The following is a 25,855-nucleotide window of genomic DNA, read 5'->3' on the forward strand; positions in this document are numbered from 1 at the left end:
TAGGTGTGAGCCACCCTGCCGGCCTGACAAATTCTTATGATCATCTCTTAGTGTTCAAATACCTGTGAAGTAAGCAGGGCAAATAATTAGTATCTTCACATTAAGTTAATAACTTGCCCAACGTCAAAGGATTAGTAATTAGTTTTGCTGGCACTAAAAGCCAGGTCTTTGTCTTCCAGTCCACTGCTTATTTTGGCATTGCTAAACATCCAGGCAATGCAAACAAGATTGGAGACCTAGTGGTTTTCTAGTGTGTAACACTAAACAACATCCTACTCTATTTGTCCTCACACTCACAGGAGAGTTAATGGAGTCTTACTGCAGGAAAGAGCCTATAAATAACATATGGCGCTCTAAAAATATAAAATGTTTTCAAATGATTGAACGGTAACAACAAAAGGAATATTCAGATGAACTCTTCTGAAAGAAAAGCATTTCAGTGCTGACTTTTAATGAACAGAAAGAAGTTTCCTATGAGCTTATACTCTTGTAGGATAATTCCAGAAAGTCAAGGTGGCACTGTGAGATTTTGTCAATCAGTTTAATACGTCCATAGGTAGTTCATATGAATGCTTAAATTACAAAATTAGCTGCCATGGTCCAAATGTGTGGGACTTCAGCAAAGCTTTTCTTACTCAAAAGATAACTAAGACTATCAACTTTGATTTCTAAAATGTATTTTAAAGGTTTATAAAACAGGCTAATTCTACAATTATATAATATTAAGTTTTATGTTATTTTTGTTGTTTTAATAACTCAACTTTATGAGCTGTTAAAAATATTACATTTGCATCTCTCGGTTTACATATTTCTGTATTAACCTAGATAAAAACCCATGTGAAGTTTTCATGCAGTTACAAAGGCAGTACAAAGTTACTGTTTTCACAGCAACTTCTTGTTATTCCCTCAGAACAGGCCTGCACTAAAGCATCAATAAAAAACACCCCCCCACCCCGCTCCTACCAGAAAACCCAACCCTTACCCATCCCTGGCAAAAATTACCTGGTACAAGCAATGACCTAAAAAATGCTTTCTTAGTAGGAAGCATTTATAAAATGCAGCAATCTGAACAAGCTAAGTGCTCGTACAGATACGTGGGCCTCTCCTCCAAGAGTTGCTTCCTTAAGAGGCGGAAAGAACTCTCAATATTTAGGAAAGCTCATTTTCAAAAGTATACTTACACATATTCATGGCCATTTCTTTGAAAGAACATACCCAGCCTCAACTATGGAAAAGAAAAAAGCAAAGGTACACAGCCATAACACAGGAACACAGCTTCTCCATGAACATCCACCAGGCTGCAGCAACCAAGAAGGAAAAACACTTGTGACTTCAAATATATCAGTGATCTTAGGTGAAGCATTAATTTTTCATGCATTTGTTACTCAGGAAAAGAAACATACAACCACTTAAAATACAGCATTCATGTTGTCATTGGTTCGTGGTATCAGGTAAGGAAAAACTGGTGCTCCTGTCCCTAGACTTTTCCAACATCCATGTCAGTATCCTAATGCCTACAGACTTCCTACTAATTCTGTTATCAGCATCTCCCACCTTAAAACATATACTATGTTATGTTCTGGGTCCCTGAAATTTCATTACCACATACTGTGTTCTAATTTTTACTTTTTCTCAAGTATAATGTAGACATACAAGAAAACATCAAGCAATGTTTATTGTGCAATTCCAATCATTATTTGTGGAATCTTGGTTTAAAGTCAGTCTTTACAGCCATTTCAACTGCTTAGTTTAAACAAAAAGCAACAATCTGGTTATCAACCTGTAAATTTCATGGTATTTCTTCAAACACTGAAGTACCAAAAGCACTGATGATTCATATTATAATTTTAAAAATATTTAAAACCTACACAGATTTCATTCCTTTTATAAAATAATCAAAATAATTTGATCATCTGAAAAAAATTCTTGAAACAGAGCCCTTTCAAGGTATCTACAACCTCTGTAAAACTCCAAACCCCAAACAGAGTAGATGATAAAATAAGGATTTCTTAGTTGCCCAAGAGTGTCTGAAATTTCAGGTTGGGAAATGGACTGGTGTTTTTCATGTTTCCTATGAATTCAGAGGTTACAGGTGGCATCAGAACTCAGATCTCTGGGATGACTTTACATGGCTTTCACTTTGATTTGTTTCATTTTCATTTGCTTCTTTTCCAACTTCTTTTGCTCACGCCTCAACGCAGCTTCCTAAAGAAGGGGTAATAGAAAAGAGAAAGGGACAGGGGATGAGAGAGAATTCAAATTAAGCTCTAAACACATGTTAAAAAAAAAAAAATCCAAACTAGAATACTGCATATAGTATTATTCAAAAACTTAGGCTTGCACCATAAGTTAACATTCTAGAAGATAGTTATAAAAATAATTGCCAATACATTGGTGAATGAAAATTAAATCAACTTCAAATGAAGCAAAGGGAAACTAAAATCTCAGTTTAGAAAGAAACTACTACAATTAACCAGGCTTCATTATTCTGGTTTAATTTTTTCTGTACCCAGGAAACACTTAACCCAATGCTCACCATACCATTCGTGATGGCATTATATCATACATATACAACTGCCAAAAGATACACTGTACTTTAGTTCAATAAACTTTAAGAATCTTGCTCCATCAGGTTATTCATTGCAAATTTCTTAATAGCACAGACAGCATACCTGCACAAAATACTTAAATTCATAATGTTCAATATGGAACATTTTCATATTTATCAAATATGATAAAATAAATTTGATAAAAATTATCAAACTCATCATATTTTTATTTAGGAATTAGGAAGTTATATAGAAGAGGAAGAAGAAGATTCAGGTTATTATGCGGACGGAGAGAAGCCTTAGAGGTCAAGTTAAAGTACAACTTTCCTGTTGGCCACTATTAAAGCTTATTTCAGCTATAATCTCAAATTTCATATTTTTTGAGTACTGGGGTAGAAATGTCCTCAGAAATATGTTCCTCAACTGGTACAGGATGGAGAAAATAAGGAAGAAGAAGCACAAAGCATATATAGTTCTTCATAGTACAATAAATTAGGTTTCAAAGGGTGATTTGTAAATTCCTGGTTTGGGAACTGCTGTCTTTCTTTTTTTCTTTTTTTTTGAGAAAGGGTCTTGCTCTGTCACCCAGACTGGAGTACAGTGGTACAATCACAGGTCATTGTAGCCTCTGCCTCCCAGGTTTAAGCAATTCTCCTGCCTCAGCCTCCCTAGTAGCTGGGATTATAGGCACAAGCCACCACACCCAGCTAATTTTTGTTATTTTTAGTAGATATGGGGTTTCAACCATGTTGGCCAGGCTGCTCTCGAACTCCTGATCTCAGGAGATCTGCTCACCTTGGCCTACCAAAGTGCTGGGATTACAGGCATGAGCCCACGCCTGGCCAGGTCTTGTTCTGTTGGCTAGGGTGATTCTCCTGCCTCAGGTTCCCAAGTAGATGGGATTACAGGTGCATGCCACCACGCCCAGCTAATCTTTGTATTTTTAGTAGAGATGGGTTTTCACCATCTTGGCCAGGCTGGTCTTGAACTCCTGACCTCAAGTGATCCACCAGCCTCTGCCTCCCAAAGTGTTAGGATTACAGGCGTGAGCCACCGTGCCTGGCCTGTCTTAAGTTTGTTTTTGAGACAGAGTTTCACTCTTGTTGCCCAGGCTGGAGTGCAATGGCGTGATCCCGGCTCACTGCAACCTCCACCTCCTGGGTTCAATCCCAATGTCCTCTTCTCATTGTCCCACTCCTACCTCCACCACATTTATTCTTTTCCCAGCACTACCCATCCCTACCTCCCACATTACATATTACACACACATAACACTACTGATACACAGAAAACAGTATCATGAATAAGAAATATTGGCCGGGCGTGATGGCTGAGGCTGGTGGGTCACTTGAGAGGTCAGGTGTTCGAGACTAGCCTGGCCAATGTGGTGAAACCTCGTCTACAGTTTGGGAGGCTGAGTCGGGTAGATTACTTGAGAGGTCGAGTTTGAGATCAGCCTGCCTATGGTGGTGAAACTTTGTCTCTACTAAAAATACAAAAATTAGCCGGCATGGTGACGGGCACTTGTAATCCCAGCTACTTGGGAGGCTGAGGTATAAGAATCACTTGAACCAAGGAGGCAGAGGTTGCAGTGAGCCAAGATTGTACCACTGCACTCCAGTCTGTGCAACAGTGTGAATTTGTCTCAAAAAAAAAGAGAGAAATGTATTTATGCTAACACATTTAAGAGGCATATGTGTTAAGTCAATATATGTGAAAAATGTTCAACTTCAATAATAATTCAAAAAATACAAAACCAATGGGATAGCATTTCGCCACTACCAGAGTCAGAAAAAAAAACTGACAAACAGTTTTTGAAAAGATTATGAGTAAAGGGGAGCTCTCAGGCTGGGCACAGGGGCTGACACCTGTAGTCCCAGCACATTGGGAGGCCAAGATGGGAGGACAGCTTGAGTCCAGGAGTTCAAAGCTGCAGTGAGCTACGATTGTGCCACTGCACTCCAGCCTGGGCAACAGAGCAGAACCCTATCTCAAAAATAAAAATAAAAACAAATTAAAAGGAAAAAAAAGGAACTTTCATATGATATACTGGTAGAGGAGGTTGGGTGGGTTGTTTTATTGCATCCACCAGATCTTTTTATAAGGTACCCAGACCAGATACTATAAAATGGTAGTTTTAAAAAATTAAATGATTTACATTTACAAGATGCTTACAATCTGACTCAGGTTAAGTTAGAGGCCTGTTCTTCCTTTAACTCATTATAGTTTCAAACCTTAGAAAGAAATGGAGAACTTCCTTTTTTATAGAAAAATGAAAGGCATTACCTATTAATGAATCCTATGTAGATTCTTCACATGTACACATTAAAAAGCCACATTTGTTTATAAAGAAGACTGCATAAACACAGAGCTACATTTTCAGGGGAAAATACCAATCACTAAACCAAGCCAAATAAAACAAACAAAAAAAATAATAAGAGGGTTAGTTCACTCAACAGCATTAATGACACTGCTGCCAATACAGGGCTGCACAGAAGGTCACATTTTCTTGGACGCATGATCCCTTTGCTCCTAAGAATATTCTTCAATTATCTCAAGATTATTCTCATTAAAATTCACATCTTCCAGAACTTTGTTCTCTCCCTCCAGCTATTTTTTTTTTTCGGTTGTCCAGGCTACAGTGCAGTGGTGTGATCATAGCTTACTACAACCTCACTCTCCCAGGTTCAAGTAATCCTTCCACCTTAGTCTTCCAAGTAGCTGGGACTACAGGTGTGCACCACTATACACAGCTAATTTTTTTTTCTAGTAGAGACGAGGTCTCGTGATGTTGCCCAGGCTTGTTTGGACTCATGGGCTCAAACAATCCGCTTGCCTTGGCCTCCCAAAGTGTTGGGATTACAAGTGTGGGCCACTGCACTTGGCCTTTGTTCTCTTTTTTTGACCAGAATTTACAAGGTTTAAAATTTTAGAGCTGGACTATGGCATCTTATTTCAGAAACATATCAGAACATACTGAACTTGGCCGGTCGCGGTGGCTCAAGCCTGTAATCTCAGCACTTTGGGAGGTGGAGGCAGGTGGATCATGAGGTCAACAGATCGAGACCATCCTGGTCAACATGGTGAAACCCCGTCTCTACTAAAAATACAAAAAATTAGCTGGGCATGGTGGCACGTGCCTGTAATCCTAGCTACTCAGGAGGCTGAGGCAGGAGAATTGCCTGAACCCGGGAGGCGGAGGTTGCAGTGAGCCGAGATCATGCCATTGAACTCCAGCCTGGGTAACAAGAGCAAAACTCCGTCTCAAAAAAAAAAAAAAGAACATACTGAACTTTCAAATATAACATACTACACTCAAAAAGCTTTTGAGTTTGAGATTCTAGTTAGGTAAAAAACAGAAAACAAAAATATTAGAAATCTCTAATTCTATAATCAGATTTTAAATTTTACTAAATTTATTTAGATAATAGGGCACATGTGCTGCCTTCTACTAAAATTTCTAATTTCTTTCTACCAAAGTGTTTGGCTTGAAAACTGATAATGGAATTTTCAAAATGAAATTGTGCTGGGGGAACAGGATAATAATAATTTTCAGGTTCATAGACTCAACGTAGCATGGCTTGAAAAGGAAGGATTATTTATTCTTCTTTATAGTGCTATCAATTGATGCAATGTCCCAAATGTTGAGAAAATGCTAAACTTTTTTTTTTTTTTTTTTTTGAGACGGAGTTTCGCTCTTGTTACCCAGGCTGGAGTGCAACGGCGTGATCTCGGCTCACCGCAACCTCCGCCTCCTGGGTTCAAGCAATTCTCCCGCCTCAGCCTCCCGAGTAGCTGGAACTACAGGCACGTGCCACCATGCCCAGCTAATTTTTGTATTTTTAGTAGAGACGGGGTTTCACCAAGTTGACCAGGATGGTCTCGATCTCTTGACCTCGTGATCCACCCGCCTCAGCCTCCCAAAGTGCTGGGATTACAGGCGTGAGCCACCACGCCCGGCCCGAAAATGCTAAACTTTTAGCCTACGAAGATTAATAACCAACAGAACACAGCAGGCATCCTTACAAATCGTAGTTTTACCCCAGTGATAAGAAAAGTTTGTCTAACCTCTAGCCTGCGCTGTTTCTCAGGATCTTCCTCATTCATGATTCGCTCCTTCTCTGCTCTTTTTTTCTCCTCCCGCCGAGACTGTGCAGCTTCCTGTCTTTGCACATGTGTAAGCTTCAAGAAGTTCTCCTCTACTCGAGCACGATTCTTATCTGCTTTTTGTTTGCCCTTCCCCAAGAAACAAAGTGTTTCATGAGAAATCCACTTCTAGCCAATAGCAGCAAAATCCCATTTAGCATTCTTTCATAAAATTACTCCCATTTGACACTTCTAGATCAACTAGCAAAGATTCAGTCACTGAAATAATTGATAGCTGCCCTCCCCCCACCCTTGGGAAGAAACAAAAAAAGGTGCCAATTTCTAAAATATAGGCGTTGGGGTCTTACTTCTCTGTTGAGTCGGAACTTTTTGGCTTTATCAATAGAATAAATCACCATGTTCATCAGGGGTAGCAGTGCCTCCATATCCTTTGGGTAAGTGTTACCTGAGCCAGGCACTAGAAAACAAAGCCATTTTTCCTACTGAGTTAATGGTAGCATTAGTATTTCCAGGTCACCCAACTCTTTTTTTTTTTTTTAATCTTAATAGACTCATTTCTCTGAGTTTCTTAGGCAGTTAAAATGTAGCAGAGAAAATATAAATTAAAATACATAAAAGGTAATTTCTTCTTGAAGAAATCTGGAAATCAGCAAGCAAGCACAGGGTTATAGTTTTGACATAATTTTAAAGCTATCGTTTAGGAGGAAACAATATTCTCCTTAAGGTTATCTCAGACAAGACTAAGAACCCAGAAAGGACCCCAGAACACTTACCATTAAATGTAAACAATAGTGTCCTCTTAGTGTCAGGTAGCTTTAAAGGCTGACCTTCCCTGTCATAAAAGAAAAGGCAATTAAGAAGGAATACAAGAAAGATGTTTTCCATGCACACAAATCACCCAACTCACTTAGATGAACAGATACCTGCACATAAACAGCACAGTATTTGGCTTGGCATCCCCAAGTCAAATATAATCTCAGAGCCCGAAGGAGCTTTACAGGTCATCTGGTCCACTCGTCTATCTGTTGGATGCATTTTCAAGTGATCTTTATCCTATACTTGAACACCTCCAGTGATGTTCCCTCCAGGCAGGGTATATTCCATCTCACCTGGGGAGCCAGAAATGAGCCTATATTTAAGTGCCAGAAATGAGCCTATATTTAAGTGTAAGGCCCATATTTTAAATAACATTTTTGCTTATTTTGATGGATTTTTAATGTTTTATTTCCAACTCCTATGCTATCTTCCTGCAACAAAGCATCTTATTATCTTACCTTTGAGTTAGGCTCATAATAAATTTAGGGATAATCTACTATAGCATATATAATTTATTTCTGTCACTGAGGATTCCTTTGTAATCTCTGCCCATATCAATTCTTTGACTATCAATGGCCCTCCCTCCCATATACAAAAGGCTTGATGAATGCTACAATGTGAAATACTGTCCTCAGTGTCATTGAGTTGAGCAAAACAAGGATGATGCAGCACTCACTATCTAGAGGCATAGGGACCTGAGTAATCTTAGTATACAACCAAAATCCAGACTGGCTTGAATTGTGCTCAACTCCACAGTCTATCAGAGGGTAGGCTTAACTAAAAATTTAGGTCAGAACCAGTTTCAAACTGGGGATAAATGTAAATAAATATGCTCTCCTGAGACAGGCTGTGAATTCAAAGAACAAATCTAAGTCCTGAATATGTACTCTGAACAGTATTACTATAAAGCTAGAAAACCTATGGGCGTTGTGGGCATCTGATAATACACTAGGAAAGGATACAATCAACTAACTATTCAAAGAGGGAAGCCAGAAAAGGCCATTTATTACCAAACACACTGATTTGCAATCATACATAAGTCAAACATCCCACACAAATTATTATCATAAAAAAAAGAACCTAAGCTATAGAGGAAAAAAAATACCAACTGCATTTTGTTAGTACCAGCCATTCTGTAAGATATCTGTTTATCTCACTGAGTGAGTGGTGCAAACATGCAGGGAAGCATACAAACTGGCATAGGGGAGGCTCATTTCTCTCCCATTGGTTTTTAATGACCTCTCATGATGCATGCAGTCAAAGCAATGGGAAACGTAGAGGCCTGTCACCAACTTCCTTCACACATTTGGTAAGAAGCACCTTACAAGTGTTTCAACACAGAAAGCTAGTGAGGAAAATTAATTTCAATAATTTTATCTTATACGTACTCTTGCATAATTTTTGGACCAGAGAACTGGTCTGAAAAATGAACAGATTCAATCTTGTCAGCATAGTGTGTAAGAAAGTGAACCATCTGAAAAAAAGAAAATATTATTTCTTAAAAGCGGTACGTAATGCATTTCCTTTTTTTCATAAAGATATTTACTCTTTGAGTCTGGGTGCAGTGGCTCATGCCAGTAATCCCAGCACTTTGGGAGGCAATCGGATCACTTGATGCAAGGAGTTTGAGAATTCAAGATCAGCCTAGCCAACATAGTGAAATCCTGTCTCTACTAAAAATACAAAAAAAATTAGCAGGGTGTGGTGGCATGCACCCATAATCCCAGCTATCCAAGAGGCTGAGGCACGAGAAGCATTTGAGGTGGAGGTTGCAGTGAGCTGAGATCACGCCACTGCACTCCAGCCTGGGTGATAGAGCAAGACTCTATCTCCAAAAAAAAAGAAAGAAATTCACCCTTCAATCCTCCTTACTTTTATACAATGTCATTCATTGAAGCATGTAAACTTATTTTTGAGATAAGGTCTTGCTCTTTTGCCCAGGTCAGAGTACAGTGGTGCAATCATAGCTCACCATATCCTTAACCTCCTGGGGTCAAGTGATCTTCCTGCCTCAGCCTGCTGAGTAGCTGGGACTAAAGGCACACACCACTACACCTGACTAGTTTTTTACTGTAGAAATGGGGTCTTGCTATGTTGCCCAGGCTGGTCCTAAACTCCTAGACTCCAGTGACCCTCTTGCTTCTGCCTCCCAAAGTGCTGAGATTACAAGCATGAACCACAGTGCGCAGCCAAGACTTAAGTTTTTTTTAATTAAAGTTCAGTAAGACAGGAAATCTCTTTAGAATGAAAGTAGTATTCAAGGCCCTGGGCACAGTGGCTCATGCCTGTAATCCAAGCACTTTGGGAGGCCAAGGTGAGTGAATGACTTGAGGCCAGGAGTTCCAGACCAGCCTGGCCAACATGGCAAAACCGTACCCCTACCAAAAAAAAAAAAAAAAAAAAAAAAAAAAAAAAAAAGCAGTATTCCTTTTTAGTCATAACAATGATTAAGTTTCTTATTGAGCAGCTGAAAATATTTCTCAAAATAATGTTCGAAACAAGAATGAAAACATAAAGATAATAACTAAAATAATTTCAGGGGATTCTTTATAAACTTGACACCTTAAACTCAAATTTATAACTATCTCTGAGTTATCCTATATTCTTATGACACTAAGATCTGTTACCATTACATAACCAATAGAAAGAAATGGCTCTCTCAGCCAGGCACAATGGTGGGCTCTTGCTGGGGCAGGAGGGTCACTTGAACCCAGAAATTTGATGCTGCAGTGGGTTCTGATCACACACATGAATCACCACTGCACTCCAGCCTGGGCAACATCTCAAGACCCCATCTTTTTAAAAACAAAGGATGTGGGCCTCTATACATCCCTCTTCTCCCACACAAACTGGAGCTCAAAAACAAAACAAACAAACAAACAAAAAACAAAACTAAATGACATGATAAAAAAAGATTAAAAGCTATACTCCTTTTTCAAAAAAACTGAAAGTCATTAGCATTCCCAGGAACAATTTGCTCTTGATTTAGATAACTTGACTCATCAAACTGTCCTTTTGATAAGCTAATTTATTGTCTAAAGAAGATATTTTAATGTCGGTATGGGAAAAGAAAGTATAACTAGTACATTGCCATAAAATGATGAACTTGTACAACGAGACTAGTGTCCTGTAAATGCCAAGGCCTGGCAAATGTATGTCTTCTGTTGCATTTACCTTTGTATCCATCATCCCGTCTGTGACTTCTCCCATCTCTGATAGGATGGCCAAAGAGTCTGGCAGTCCATACTTTGCTCCAGACTTAGGTTTATCACTACAAAACTCACTCTGTTGAAAGTAAGACATGACCTTTTATTATGCAATGAAGCTGAACATCTGTGTGCTAAAGAGACACAGTTCAATGTATATTTGAGTTGGAGCAACTTGGCATACCAAATCCTGCATCTCTTTCTGTAGCCGCACCAAGGCTTTCCGTGTGCCAACAGCAAATACATAGGTATCCATGTCTTCATCATTCATAGTTACTTTTATTTGCTTTAAAAAATGTAAACAACAATTCACCTGTTAGGTTCTGTGATAGGCAGATTTCTAAATGACCCTTAAGATTCCCTCCCCACTGGTGTATATACTCTCCCTTTAAATGATTGGGATTTGCAAATACGATGAAATATTTACCCCCATAATCAGGCTGTTTTATGGCAGAAGGTCCCTAATCAGCTAACTTGGAATTAACTAAAAGGGATGTTATCGTTGGTATACCCAACCTAATCAAGCAAGTCCTTAAAAGGGACTAAAGCCCTACTTGAAGAAGAAAGTCAAAATATGAAAGGGCTTATGGGAATGTTGGGGGTTGGGGAACATACGGTAAGGACCAAGGGTGCTTATGGTAAGGACCCAAGGACCTTAGGAACTGAGTGGGTCCTAGTTGACAAGTAGCAAAATAGGGACTACAGTAGTTTGTGCCTTTAAGCCTAGCTACCTGGGAGGCTGAGGCAGGAGGACTGCTTGATGCTAGCAGTTTGAAACCAGACCCGATCTGTAATATAGAAAGAAAAGGCCAGGCATGGTGGTTCACAGTGGTAATCCTGGTACTTTGGGAGGCAAAAGCGAGAAGACTGCTTGGTGCTTGAGCCCAGGAGTACAAGACCAGCCTAAGCAACATATAATGGGACCCTATCTACGAAAAAAAAAAAAAAAAAAGAAGAAAAATTATCCAGTCATGGTGGAGAATGCCTGTAGTCCCAGCTACTCAGGAGGTTGAGGCAGGAGTATTTATTGAGCCCCAGGAGGTGGAGGCTGTAGTAAGTGATGATCGTGCACTCTATGCTAGGTGACAGAGCAAGACCCTGTCACAAAAAAAATTGCAAAAAAAAAGGGGAAAAGAAGAAACCAACACTCACAAGGAACTGAATTCTGCCAACAACCTGAATGACCTTAAGAGGACCCTAAGCTTCATAGAACTCTAGCCTGAGTGACATCTTGATTTCAGCCTGTTAAAACCCTAAAACCCTAGAGAACCCAATTAACCCCTGCTGCACTTCTGACCTTCAGAAACTGTGACATAATAAATGAGTGTTGTTTTAAGATGCTAAATTTGGGTAATTTGTTACGCAGCAATAGAACATGAATACAGCTTCACTCAAGTCGAAAAATAACAAATAATAGGAACCTAAAGAAGCAAAATCATACACACGGAATAATGTGGAATACACTGAAATACATTTGGTTTTTATCCCAGGTTTCAGGCACAGAGCTCCTAAAACCCTTTGAATTTCCTGAATTACAAGGGTATTTTTCATTCCCTTATACTGAACCCCTTTTAATCACACCTGAGTTTATTCCTTTTTTTTTTGAGACAGAGTCTCACTGTGTTGCCCAGGCTGGAGCCATCTCAGCTCACTGCAACTTCTGCCTCCTGGGGTTGAGCGATTCTCCTACCTCAGCCTCCTGAGTAGCTGGGATTACAGGTGTGCGCCACCATGCCCAGCTAATTTTTGTATTTTTAGTAGAGATGAGGTTTCACCATGCTGGCCAGCTGGTCTCAAACTCCTGACCTTGTGATCTGCCTGCCTTGGCCTCCCAAAGTACTGGGATTACAGGCGTGAGCCACTGCACCCAGCCACACCTGAGTTTATCTGCCAAGGCGGGTGGATCACTTGAGGTCAGGAGTTCAAGACCAGAGTGTATTTTTAGCCCCTACTAAAAGTACAAAATTAGTCAGGCGTGGTGGCAGGCACCTGTAATCCCAGCTACTTGGGAGGCTGAGGCAGGAGAACTGCTTGAACATGGGAGGAGGAAATTGCAGTCAGCCAAGATTGCACCACTGCACTCTACCCTGAGAAACAGAGTAAGACTCCATCTCAAAACACAAAAAACAAAACAAAAAGAAATAATTCAGTCTGTACACAGAAAACCAGCAGGAAGAATACATACCACTTGATCACTCACTGGCCTCATCATCCGGGCCAGGACATTCAATAAGTCTTGTCTCTTGAGGAACTGTAAAAAATGAGAGAAGCCAGTTAATCCAACTGCAACTCCTATTTAGTACATAGAAAGGGCCTTGGCGGGAGAATCAAATGCTTTGTCAAATATACTTTACAACACATTTGCCAGTTAGTCCAAATATCACCTTTAGACCTCATTTTTAGTCAAACATGAAGGGATAAGATGTTGAATTGGGGGCACTGGGAATCACAGCTGGACAAAATTAAATGAAGATATATGTTGTACAAGAAGTTTCCTACTTACCCTCAGTTGGATAAGCATGCCCTCACAGCATACTCGACCAGAACACCACAGGTTATAGATGTGCTCATTCTCCTGGTTCAACTTTCCTGTGCTTGAGGCTTCTTTGTTAGTTCCATCATCCCCTAGGGGTAAAACCACTTAATGTGACTCAACAGAAAATGTCCAGGCCTGGCTGGGCGCGGTGGCTGACACCTGTTATCCCAGCACTTTGAGGAAAAAAAAAAAAAAAAAAACAAATTAGCTGGGCACAGTGGCTTGCACCTGTAGTCCCAACTAATCAGGAGGCTGAGCCAGGAGAATTGTTTGAACCTGCAGGCAGAGGCTGCAGGGCTGTAGTGAGCCAAGATCGCGCCATTGCACTCCAGCCTGGGTGACAGACAGAGCGAGACTCCATCTCAAAATGATCATAGCTTTAGGGTAGCAATACTTTGCTGTCCTACAGAACTCTGTTTGGACAAGGACTAAAATAGATTAGCACTGTTCCTTTTACTACTAAAACTATTGTCTCTATAAGAAGAAACATGGATTCTAAGCATGTACTTAGTTTAATGATGATCAGCTTGGATTATAAGTCTCTCAGAGTACACACAAAATGGGAAAAAATCATTTTAAATATCTCTGCCAAAAGTTAAAAAAAAAACCTCCTATGGAGTGAATAAAAAATAACATTAATATAAACTACTCAACAATTCTTCACTGTGTCTCCTGTGAATTAACGTTAACCAATGCAAAATGATAACTGGGTCTTATCAATGGTATTAAGAGTTGTATTTTAGACCTAGAAAAAAGCTCAAATTCCAATAGTTTCTCTTTTCATTTAATTCATCAAGTATACAAAATAAATTGCTTAACCTCACAAGGGAAAACAGACTCACAAGGGTACCTCACAAGGGTACATCAAATGAAAAAAAGCAAGAAGCAGCAGCAGAAGCCAAATAATATGAAGAAATATATTTTTTTCTTTTTTCAAATTTCCTGGTCAAAACATACTCTGAAGTACTCTGATATAGTGGAGACAGGGTAGACTTTGGAAATGAGTAGATAGGTTCTGATATCTTGGTTGCAATTTAATAGCTAAGTTTTAACATTTCTGCCCTTAGTTTCCTCCTTAGGAAAATAGCAACTATATCCAACTGACAGTGTTGTTTCAAAAAGCAAATAAGAAACACTGCATGCAAAGTATCTATCATAATATATAAACATTAGTGTGTTGTAGAGTAGGTGGATACATGCTTACTATTAAAGAGAAATAAGATGCTAAAAGCCAAACAGGTAAATGTTAGGTTAGTCCACCTCATTCCCTACATTGCAAAACTACAGAGGTTTCTTGAAGTCCTTCAGTGTATATTTCAGCAGTGGATCCAAAACTCAAGTGTCCAGACTCTGAGGGAATTTTGAGGGACTTTCAATTTCTAAAAGATGAACTGAAAGGATCTATCAAGCTATCTAAAATGTCAAACTTTCTTGGTTTCCATCAGAATTTTATCAACTTGTTTTGAAAACATTCATTACATTATTCTAATCAGAAGCCATTTAGCAATTTTACTGCTAATGAGAAAATTATTAAATACAATATATTCTTTTTTTTTTTAGAGAGAGGGTCTCATTCTGTCACCCAGGTTGGAGTGTAATAGCATAATCCTGGCTCACTGCAGCCTCAAATTCCTGAACTCAATCCTCCCACCTCAGCCTCCTGAGTAGGTGGGGCCACAGAAGCACACCACTGTGCCCTGCTTATCTTATCATATCTTATCATTTTTAGAGTTTGTGTTGCCCAGACTTGTCTTAAACTTCTGGCTCCAAATAATCCTCCCACCTTGGCCTTCCAAAGCACTGGAATTAGAAGCATGAGCCATTGCACCCGGCAAAAAAACAGGATAGAATCCTTAAGGCTGGGTGCAGTAGCTCATGCCTGTAATCCCAGCAATTTGGGAGGCCAAGGCAGGCAGATTGCTTGAGCCCAGGGGTTCGAGACCAGCCTGGGCAATACGGTGAAACTCTGTTTCTACAAAAAATACAAAAATTAGTTGGGTATGGTAGCATGTGCCTGTAGTCCTATCTACTCAGAAGGCTAAGGTGTGAGGATCTCTTGAACCTGGGAGGTTGAGGCTGCAGTGAACCATAATCATACCACCACACATAAGCCTGGGTAACATATTGAGACCTTGCCTCAAAAAAGTAAAAATAAAAAATAAAAAAAAGAAGTGGGGGATCCTTGATAGAAAAAAACAATGTACCCTCTTTGGTATTCCATGAAATCAGTTAGATGCTTATACTAGCGGTAATACATCATCCTTACCAGATATTTTCAAGCAAGAAGGTGGACTGACATTGACCTCACTTACCCACTAAAGTAAAGTTGCTCTCCAAAAGCTCCCTATGAGTGTTAAACCAGGCCTGTGCAAGGCGACTGTTTTTATTCTTCCCAATGATGTAATTCATGATATAAGCGAGCAGACCAGTCACCATCAAAATTTCTAGATAATAACTCTCCCAGCTGTTCTGGAGGTGTGCAGGAACCTAAAGAAGCAAAATCATTTCTTTAAATGTTGGCTGAGACTGAAGAATGAAGTCTAACTCATGGGAGGAAGAATGAGAAAATCCATAAACAGAAGTGATACTTCAGAAATCTGTCATTGAACATGGTTATACTTTGACAAATAGGTCCAGTTTACTTTTCTAGGCCAGCTTTATCATAGATTCTTGAAGGAAACATAAGGACAATCAAATGGGATGAAAAGCTAAAAAGCCCTTTGTATTAAACTTGGTCCTTAATCCCCCAAATTCAATTTAGTGTACATCACCAAGGAATACATTTTACTTATTACTTATAAGTAAAACTAGGAGGGCTAGAGTGATAAATATGGGTTGCTTCTCTAGGTGTTGATTTTTATCAGAAGAACTGATGTCAAACTCTTTCCCAGCTCCCACTATTACATTAACACCAGCTATATGTCATTAATTCTATTTCTAGGATTAATGACAAGACATTTTGTTGTTTAGTTAGGAATTCAGAATCTTGGATACCTACATCAACAATTGTTATTGGGTCTTTATTTTTGCTAGAAGAAGTATCTGGTTTGTCTTCGTAACCTTCAAATTCTTCATCATCATATGGTTCACTCTCGGTATCTCCCTCCTACAAAAATGAGGCATCATCTGTTTTCCTCTACAAATGTCACCAGCAGCTGTGTCTCATTTTGTTGGCAACATTTGTTGAAGAAAACAGAATGTGTAAGCAGCAAGCACAGAACACAGATGTTACATGTTTTTAACAAAATGACTGGGTACAAATTTCAGCTTAAGATGAAAAAGTTCTGGAGACCAGCATGTAGTACAGTGTGGAGACTACAGTTAATAATGTATTATGTAGACTTGAAATCTGCTAAGGGAATAGATCTGAATATTCTCAACACACACATACACATGAAGGCAACTATGTTAATTAGCTTGACTGTGGTAAGCATTTCACAGTTTTTTTTTCTAGCCTCGATCTGTCACTAGGCTGGAGTGCAGTGGTGTGATCTGGGCTCACTGCAACCTCTGCCTCTTAGGTTCAAGCGATTCTCCTGCCTCAGCCTCCTGAGTAGCTGGGACTACAAGCTTGCACCACCAGTGTTTCACCATGTTGGTCAGGATGATCTCAATCTCTTGACCTCATTATCCACCCGCCTTGGCCTTCCAAAGTGTTGGGATTACAGGCGTGAGCCACTGCACCCAGCCAGCATTTCACAATGCATAGGTATACCAAAACACTAATGCTGTGCACCTTAAATATATACAATTTTTATTTAACAATCACACCTCAATAAAGCTGGGGGGCACCCAAAACACCAAAATGATGACTCCCCATGCTTTTGATTGCAAAGTTTTTTTTTTTTTTTGGAGACAGGGTCTTGCTCTGTTGCCCAGGCTGAAGTACAGTGGCTTGATCTCAGCTCCCTGAAACCTCCACCTCCCAGGTTCAAGCGATTATTCTGCCTCAACCTCCCAAGTACCTGGGATTACAGGTGTGCGCCACCATGCCCAGCTAACTTTTGTACTGCTAGTAGAGACGGGTTTCATCATGTTGGGCAGGCTGCTATCAAGCTGACCCAACCCCTGCTGACAGTCATCTCACAATCATCAGGTATCTGAATTTCTCCTGACCTAAGGTGATCTGCCTGCCTCGGCCTCCCAAAGTGCTGGGATTACAGGCATGAGCCACCATGCCCAGCCAATTGCAAAGTTCTAAATGATACAATTATCATCCACAAACAGTATCAATTCTCCAACCCCTCTTCCAGTCAGGGTTTCAATAATACAAAATTCATTCTATTAATGTAAAAGGTAGAAACTTACCACAAAATATTTAGAAGAGCTCTACCTATTGAATGAAAATGAAGATTCCAGACAATAAAAGTCTCTGAGCCTGAAGATTAATTTTAATGTTTGGGAAAAGTGCTAGTTACAAATTTTTCCAAGAAATCAATAAAAAGAGCCTCACCTGGGTATCTACATCTTCAAAATCTCCTTCTTGGTTTTCATCCGGCCCTTCTAACTCCACAGTGGTCTCGTCTTCATCATCTTCAGTAGTTATTACTCGTTGAGGAGATTCAGTAACAGAGTCTTCCATGACATCCTCGAATTCAGCAAAGTCATTATCATCATACTCTACTATGTCCTCCTCATCCTCAAAATCGTCAAACTTGGCTTCAGAGACACTCCCAAACACCAAAAGGACAATACAGAAAGTGTGGAGGACTTTCATTGCACTTTGAGAAAAAAGCTTAAAAAAAAAAAAAAGAGAACCCCCAAATGGACTGCCATTCTATACATACTGATCAGATTTCAGAAACAGTGAAAATCTATAAACCTCTCCTGCTTTTCTCTTATTCAGTACTATCAGATTCAGATCACATTATATAAAGAACAACAAAATAAGGTCAAGAGGCATGGGTTCTAGTCTGGATCCTGGCAATAGATATCTGTAAAATCTTCAATAAGTCATCAAGTCATTTATTTAATTTTTTTTTTGAGATTAAGTTTTGCTCTTGTTGCCCAGGCCGGAATGCAATGGTGCAATGTTGGCTCACTGTAACCTCCACCCCGCAGGTTCAAGTGATTTTCCTGTCTCAGCCTCCTGAATAGCTGGGATTACAGGCACGTGTCACCACGCTGGGCTAATTTGTACTTTTAGTAGCAATAGGGTTTCACCATGTTGGTCAGGTTGGTTGTGAACTGCTGACCTCAGGGTGATCTATCTGCTTTGGCCTCCCCAAGTGCTGGGATTACAGGCAGGAGCCACTGGTCCAGCCCAAGTCATTTAATTTCTTTAGGTTGAGTTTCCTAAAACACTCTGTCCATTTACACAGAGTATTCAATAAGCATTTTTTGAGGACCTATTAAAAAGCTTCCTATAGGAAATGAGGAGGTAAAAATGAATAAATAGGCCAGGTGTGGTAGCTCACACCTGTAATCCATTCTTACTTCACAGGCCTCCTCTCAAACTGACCCAACCCCTCCCTATAGTCATATCAAAATCATCAGGTACCTGAATTTCTCTAATTGCATATTAATATCAATCACATTTTTTCTAGTCTTGCTTGTTGAAAAGAACAACATATCTAATGTTTTGCCTTCTTTTTCCTTTGAAATCTATCAGCCATCAAATCCTGGTGTTTCCTTCTTCGATTTCCACAACCACTACAATCCAAGTTACACCCAACTGCTGAAGAGCCACTACATTATTCTAAATGGTACCCCTGTCTTGACACTCTCCCCACTCCCTACTTTTCCTCCCTAAAACCACCAACATATTCCTAAAACACAACTTTTGTTACATATATATTCAATATATATATTCAATAATCATCAAAGGCTAACCAATTATTGCAAAGTAATATAAAAACACTTTTGGCATTTGCTGCTTTTCACAATGACCCTACAGTAATTAAATGTACCATCACTAAGCATATCACCACAGTAGATACTACGCCAAGATAAAGCATGATTCCTGAATTGAACATAAATTTGCACAGGAATTCGGCTTTAAGGACATGTACTATAATATTATTTATGATGGTGAAATTTTGAAACTATGTGGTTAAACTGTGGATGCATCAAAAAACAAAGTTACTGTTGTTCATTAAAAATTGTTACACAGGGTGGTGGCTCTCCCCTGTAATCCCAGCATTTCGGGAGACTGGAATGGGTGGATTGCTTGAGCCCAGGAGTTCAAGACCAACCTTGGCAACATGGCAAAACCCTATCTCTACAAACAAATAAACAAACAAAAAATAAAAATTAGCTGGGTGTGATGGCATGTGCCTGTAGTTCTAGCTACTCTGGGGGCTGTGGCGAGAGGACTGCTTGAGTCCAGGAGGTCGAGGCTATAGTGAACTGTGATCATGCTACTGCACTCCAGCCTGGGTGACAGTGAAACCGTGCCTCAAAACACAACACAAATAACAAAAGAAAAACCCCAAAGTAATAAAAAAAAATTATTATACAGCCTGGGCATCATAGTGAGACTTCCTCTCTACAAAAAAATTTTTAAAAACTACCCAAGTCTCATGGTTGCTCATTCCTGTAATCCCAGCACTTTGGGAGGCCAAGGTGGGCTGATCACTTGAGGTCAGGAGACCCAGACCAGCCTGGACAACATGATAAAACCCAGCCTCAAGTAAAAATATTTTAAAAATTAGCCAGCATGGTGCCACGTGTCTGTAATCCCAGCTACTCAGGAGGCTGAGACATGAGAATTGCTTGAACCTGGGAGGCAGAGGTTGCAGTGATATGGGAGTGTACCACTGCACTCCCGCCTGGACAAACACAGGGAGACTCTGTCTCAAAAAAAAAAAAAAAAAAAAGCCAAGTCTGGTGGTGTGCACCTGTAGTCCAACTATTCTGATGGTTGAGGTGGGAGGATCGACTGAGCCCAGGTGGTTGAAGCTGCAGTGCCATGACCTCACCACTGCACTACAACCTGGGTAACAGCAAGATCCTGTCTAAAAGAAAAAGAAAAAACCCAAAATGTTACAAATGAAGTTGGAAAGCAGATTGTTTTAGAAGCAAATGCATGTAAAGAAAAGGTTTGGCTGGGCACAGTAGCTCACACCTATAATCCCAGCACTTTCGGAGGCTGAGGCGGGTGGATAACCTGAGGTCAGGAGTCTGGGACCAACCTAGCCAACATGGTGAAACCCTGTCCCTACTAAAAACATAAAAAATTAGCTGGATGTGGTAGCGCACACCTGTAATCCCAGACACTTGGGAGGCTGAGTAAGGAAGGTGAATCACTTTAACCCAGGAGGTGGAGGTTGCAGAGAGTCAAGATCATTCCACTGCACTCCAGCTGGGCGACAGAGCAAGACTCCATCTCAAAAAAAAGAAAAAAAGGTTTGGCTGGGTGCTATGGCTCACACCTGTAATCCCAACACTTTGGGAGGCCAAGGTGGGCAGACCACCTGAGGTTAGAAGTGAGTCCAGCTTGCCGGGCGCGGTGGCTCAAGCCTGTAATCCCAGCACTTTGGGAGGCCGAGGCGGGTGGATCGCAAGGTCAAGAGATCAAGACCATCCTGGTCAACAAGGTGAAACCCTGTCTCTACTAAAAATACAAAAAATTAGCCGAGCATGGTGGCACATGCCTGTAATCCCAGCTACTCAGGAGGCTGAGGCAGGAGAATTGCCTGAACCCAGGAGGAGGAGGTTGCGGTGAGCCGAGATTGTGCCATTGCACTCCAGCCTGGGTAACAAGAGTGAAACTCCGTCTCAGAAAAAAAAAAAAAAAAAGAAGTGAGTCCAGCTTAACCAACATGGTGAAACCTCGTCTCTACTAAATAATATAAAACGTAGCCAGGCGTAGTGGCAGGTGCCTGTAGTTTTAGTTACTTGGGAGCCCGAGGCTGAGGCTGAGGCTGAGGCAGGAGGATCGCCTGAATCAGGAGGTTGTTGTTGCAGTGAGCCAAGACAGCGCCACTGCACTCCAGCCTAGGCAACAAGAGTGAAACTCCATTTCAAAAAAAAAAAAAAGAAAAGAAAAAACTTTAATAGGGGTGTCCAATCTTTTGGTTTTGCTGGGCCACACTGGTAGAATTGTCTTGGGCCACCCATAAAATACACTAACACTAATGATAGCCGATAAGCTAAAAAATATCCAATGTTTTAAGAAAGTTTATGAATTTGTATTAGGCCACACTGAAAGCTGTCCTGGGTCAGGTTGAACAAGCTTGGTTTACAAAAACATACCTCTACATACAAATAGTAGTTAGCTTGTATGGTAGAATTCTGGGTGTTTTGTCTTTGTGTATATATATATATATATATTTTTTTTTTTGAGGCAGAGTCTCGCTCTGTTGCCCAGGTTCGAGTACACTGGCGTGATCTCAGGTCACTACAACCTCCACTTCCTGGGTTCAAGCAATTCTTCCATCTCAGCCTCCCGAGTAGCTGGGATTACAGATGCCCACTACCATGCCCAGCTAATTTTTTTGTAGTTTTAGTAGAGGTGGGGCTATACCATGTTGGCCAGGTTGATCTCAAACTCCTGACCTCAGGCGATCTACCTGCCTTGGCCTCCCAAAGTGCTGGGATTATAGACATGAGCCACCATGTCCAGCCTAATTTTTTTTTCTATACTATACTTTTGTCAGTCGAGAAGAGGCATTACAGACTGAGGAACAGGTGTGGTATGGAGGCCTGAAACAGCATATTTTAGGAGCCCGTTATGATAGGGCATTGGCTTTGTAGATTCAGGTGGAAGCAAAGAAGCTGGAAAGGCCTTCAGGGGCCAGGTTATGATGAAATAATTATTGGCAACTTTAGGGAAGTGGTAAGGATGGAAGCCATAATTCAAGGAGTTGAGTATTAACAGAGATGAGAGTATGGCAAAGGGAAGGTGCTCAGGGAAGGTAAATATTCTAAATCTCATTTATAGCACTGACACTTCTTAAAGAAATCAGTTTAATATCAAAGGTTACTATCCAATATCTTGCAATCCATGGATACTCAAGGAGTTAAATGCTCCTAAAGGCCTGGTGCAGTGGCTCATACCTGTAATCCCAGAACTTTGGGAGGCCGATGTGAGCAGATAAGCTGAATTCAGGAGTTTGAGACCGGCCTGGCCAACATGGTGAAACCCCATCTCTACTAAAAATACAAAAAAATTTAGCCAGGCATGCCTGTAATCCCAGCTACTTCGGAGGCTGAGGCAGGAAAATTTCTTGAACTTGGGAGGTGGTAGTTGCAGTGAGTCAAGATCATACCACTGCACTCCAGCCTGGATGACAGAGCTGAGACTCCATCTCAAACAAAAAAAAGAAAGGAAAAAGAAGGCCGCGTGTGGCGGCTCACGCCTGTAATCCCAGAACTTTGGGAAGCTGAGGCAGGTGGATCATGAGGTCAGGAGCTCGAGACCAGCCTGGCTAACATGGTGAAACCCCATTTCTATTAAAAATACGTTAGCTGGGCCGTGGTGGCATGCACCTATTATCCCAGCTACTAAGGGGGCTGAGGCAGGAGAATCGCTTGAACCTGGGAAATGGAAGTTGCTGTGAGTCAAGATCATGCCACTGCACTCCAGCCTGGGCAACAGTGAGACTCTGTCAAAAAAAAAAAAAGAAAGAAAAAAAAAGAAATTAAATGCTCTTAGGATTAAAGTTCATAAAATTTGAAAGGTACAAATGATTTTGAGAATTGCCATAAAGGATAGGCCAACAGTACAACAGGCCCTATCCATGGGTTCCACATCTGTAGATTCAACCAACCAGATTGATTTAACATATTTGGGGAGGTGGAAACAATTTAAAAAATACAATTAAAAAATAAAAAATATAGTATAACAATTATTTATATAGCATTGACATTGTATTAGGTATTACAAGTAATCTAGAGATAAAGTATATGGGAGGAGGTACATAGGTTATATGTGAATACTATATCATTTTATATAAAGGACTTGACTATCCATGGATTTTGGTATTCTCAAGGGGTCCTGGAACCAGTCCCCCACAGATACCAAGGGAGGACTATTCATCTTGTCTACACTAGTTGATCCTTCAGGTTAGCATCAAGGGAAAGCATACTACCTTGTCAATGCCAACCTCAAAGAAGTTTGGGAGGGGTCTCTAAACATCCCCAGCTTCCTTTAACCATCTTTTATTAATATCTTTAAACCCTGGAATGTATATTTTCCACTTCCACTAGTCATAAGGGTCATCAGTCCTCTAAATTACTAACTGTTAAAGTTTCTCTTAGTTTTTCTAGGCTTTCTCTCTAGTTCTCATGTCACGATATTTGGTCAAAAGTGGAAGAAATATGGAAAAAGAGCAAATATTTTGGTAGAATCAGATGGTTTAAAATGTCAGCTCTAGGCTAGGAGTGGTGGCCCACGCCTGTAATCCCACCACTTTGGGAGGCCGAGGTGGGTGGATCATTTGAGGTCAGGAGTTTGAGACCAGCCTGGCCAACATAGTGAAACCCCACCTCTACTAAAAATACAAAAATTAGCCGGGCGTGGTGGCAGGCGCCTGTAATCCCAGCTATTTGGGAGGCTGAGGCAGGAGAACTGCTTGAACCCGAGAGGTGGAGGCTGCAGTGAGCTGAGATTGCACCACTGCACTCCAGCCTGGGTGACAGAGTGAGATTCTGTCTCAAAAATAAACAAACAAATAAATAAATAAACAAGCTGTCAGCTCTACCATTTACCAGCAATATGACCTTAGCCTAATTACTTAAAATTCCTTGCTCTTCACATATGAAAAAGGGATACCATTTGCTACTTGCCTCTTAGGGCTGCAGTGAGTATTACAGAAGACATGTACCAAGTTTTAAAACTGCCTGGCATATAGAAGGCTCTCAATAAATATTAGTTGCTGTACCTTCCTTGTACCGTGTGTTATGAACGCCCTTTAAAAGATTTCATGGTTAGTGTTTTCCTTTTCTTTTTTTTTTTTGAGACGGAGTTTCGTTTTTGTTACCCAGGCTGGAGTGCAATGGGGCAATCTCGGCTCACCGCAACCTCCGCTTCCTGGGTTCAGGCAATTCTCCTGCCTCAGCCTCCTGAGTAGCTGGGATTACAGGCACGCGCCACCATGCCCAGCTAATTTTTTGTATCTTTAGTAGAGACGGGGTTTCACCATGTTGACCAGGATGGTCTCGATCTGTTGACCTCGTGATCCACCCGCCTCGGCCTCCCAAAGTGCTGGGATTACAGGCTTGAGCCACCGCGCCCGGCCGTGTTTTCCTTTTCAAATCCTACTCTTAAAACTTTTTTTTCCAAATAGAAGCAACTAAAGGTTAACACTGGAACAGTCAACTTGATTAACAGCTTGCCAAAAGCTCTGATCATTTCAAATCGAATTTCCATTTAGAATGTCCACACCAGGGGAGGAAGGCAGCAAAACACACTGCCATGTGTGTACCTATGCAACTATCTTGCACGTTCTGCACATGTACCCCAAAACCTAAAATGCAATAAAACAAAAAAGAAATTAAAAAAAAATAAATAAAAGAATGTTCACACCATAGAAACACTTCTGAGATAACTAAGCACTATAATGGGACTGCTTCAAGGTTATTTAGGTTAAGACTATCCAAGCCATTTTTACTTTGGCTTTCCTTGTCAGAAGTCTCTGCTCCACCTGTCAACTCATTTCTCAAATGCACAAGTCCTTCCCAGGCTACCCAGCCTCTATGACTCCTGAAGCAAGCAACACAGGACCAAGGAAAGCACAAGCACTAACAAGTCTGGTTTATTTTCTGCAAGCTCATCCAATAGTTCCTCAGCGACTGAGTCCAGCCTTGAGGAAAGAGGACGGAGTGAGGCCATGATTCCTTGTTGTCATTTTAGATAAGGCCTTTCTGACAACGGCCAGAACGAGTATTCTGGAAATCATGCAGACTTTCCTCTGTCTCCTTATATGTGTTGGATAAAAACACGTTTCATGTTAGAAACCCCCAGAATATACTGGCCACAGAGGTTGCTTCTATTAAATCCCCTTGCCTAGTTTCTCCCCACCTGAGAGAATCTACATCCTAATGTCATCCTGCGGAACACACTGTACATTTCCTCTAACTCTGCCCTTCTGGCTATCATTTGCTCACAGCTCCGTAGGACAGTTCCCTCAAAACCATTACACTTATCTCGACACATAAAAGACCAACAGAAAGTGGGCCTTAGGGTGAACAGAGATTTTTAAAGAGTAACAGTTTTTTAAAAATTAAGTCCGGAGAGGAGAGAAGGCGCGGGGACCGATGCCTGTCACCACTGGCCGGACTTAAGAGTTGGCTGAGAAACCGGACGGGGCTATAGGCCACGCAATTCGGAGTCACCGCTCGGCCTGACCCGGCCCCGCCGACGAACGCGTCCCGGCCCGCTCCCTACCTGTGGCCGAGGCCGAAACCTGGCCCAGCGCCCCTGCGTCCACCACCCCTGCCCCGCCTGCCTCTCGGCCTGGCCGCCGCCTCCGGGATCGCCGCGGTTTTACTGCCCCGGATGCCTCTAGGACACAGCCATACCCTGTAGCTCAGTCACGGCGCACCTCTCCTCACTTAGCCCCCGCCGTCCGCTACGTAGAATGCGAACGGCTCGTCCGCGCCTGCGCACAGCGTGCAGGGCAGGACGCAGCCCCCGGGAACGCGCGAGACCGCCCTCTCCCGCCCCTCTGAGGCGGGGTGGGGCTGCTGGGAAAAAT

General features: G+C 41.1%; 1 protein-coding gene across 9 annotated transcripts; it reads right to left on the reverse strand.

Moving 5' to 3' along the window:
• Positions 1-1,652: 1,652 nt before the first annotated feature.
• Positions 1,653-25,740, reverse strand: CCDC47 (coiled-coil domain containing 47). 9 transcript variants are annotated; one of them, XM_078373510.1, is made up of 14 exons: positions 25,680-25,740; positions 22,695-22,762; positions 17,668-17,949; positions 16,213-16,320; positions 15,527-15,701; positions 13,182-13,303; positions 12,864-12,929; positions 10,863-10,964; positions 10,647-10,757; positions 8,861-8,946; positions 7,430-7,488; positions 7,004-7,113; positions 6,618-6,785; positions 1,653-2,205 (listed from the first exon to the last, which is right to left on the reverse strand). In XM_078373510.1, the coding sequence occupies exons 3-14, from the start codon at positions 17,929-17,931 to the stop codon at positions 2,125-2,127; spliced, it is 1,452 nt and encodes a 483-aa protein (XP_078229636.1). In that variant the 5' UTR covers positions 17,932-17,949; positions 22,695-22,762; positions 25,680-25,740; the 3' UTR covers positions 1,653-2,124. The 9 variants fall into 9 exon arrangements, with proteins under 9 accessions (XP_078229636.1, XP_054111982.1, XP_078229634.1 ...); XM_054256007.2 differs by having other exon boundaries at positions 22,215-22,762; XM_078373508.1 differs by lacking the exon at positions 22,695-22,762 and adding an exon at positions 24,584-24,625.
• Positions 25,741-25,855: the final 115 nt, after the last annotated feature.

Source organism: Callithrix jacchus, chromosome 5 (assembly GCF_049354715.1).
Source record: "Callithrix jacchus isolate 240 chromosome 5, calJac240_pri, whole genome shotgun sequence".
Classification (NCBI taxonomy): Eukaryota; Metazoa; Chordata; class Mammalia; order Primates; family Cebidae; genus Callithrix; species Callithrix jacchus.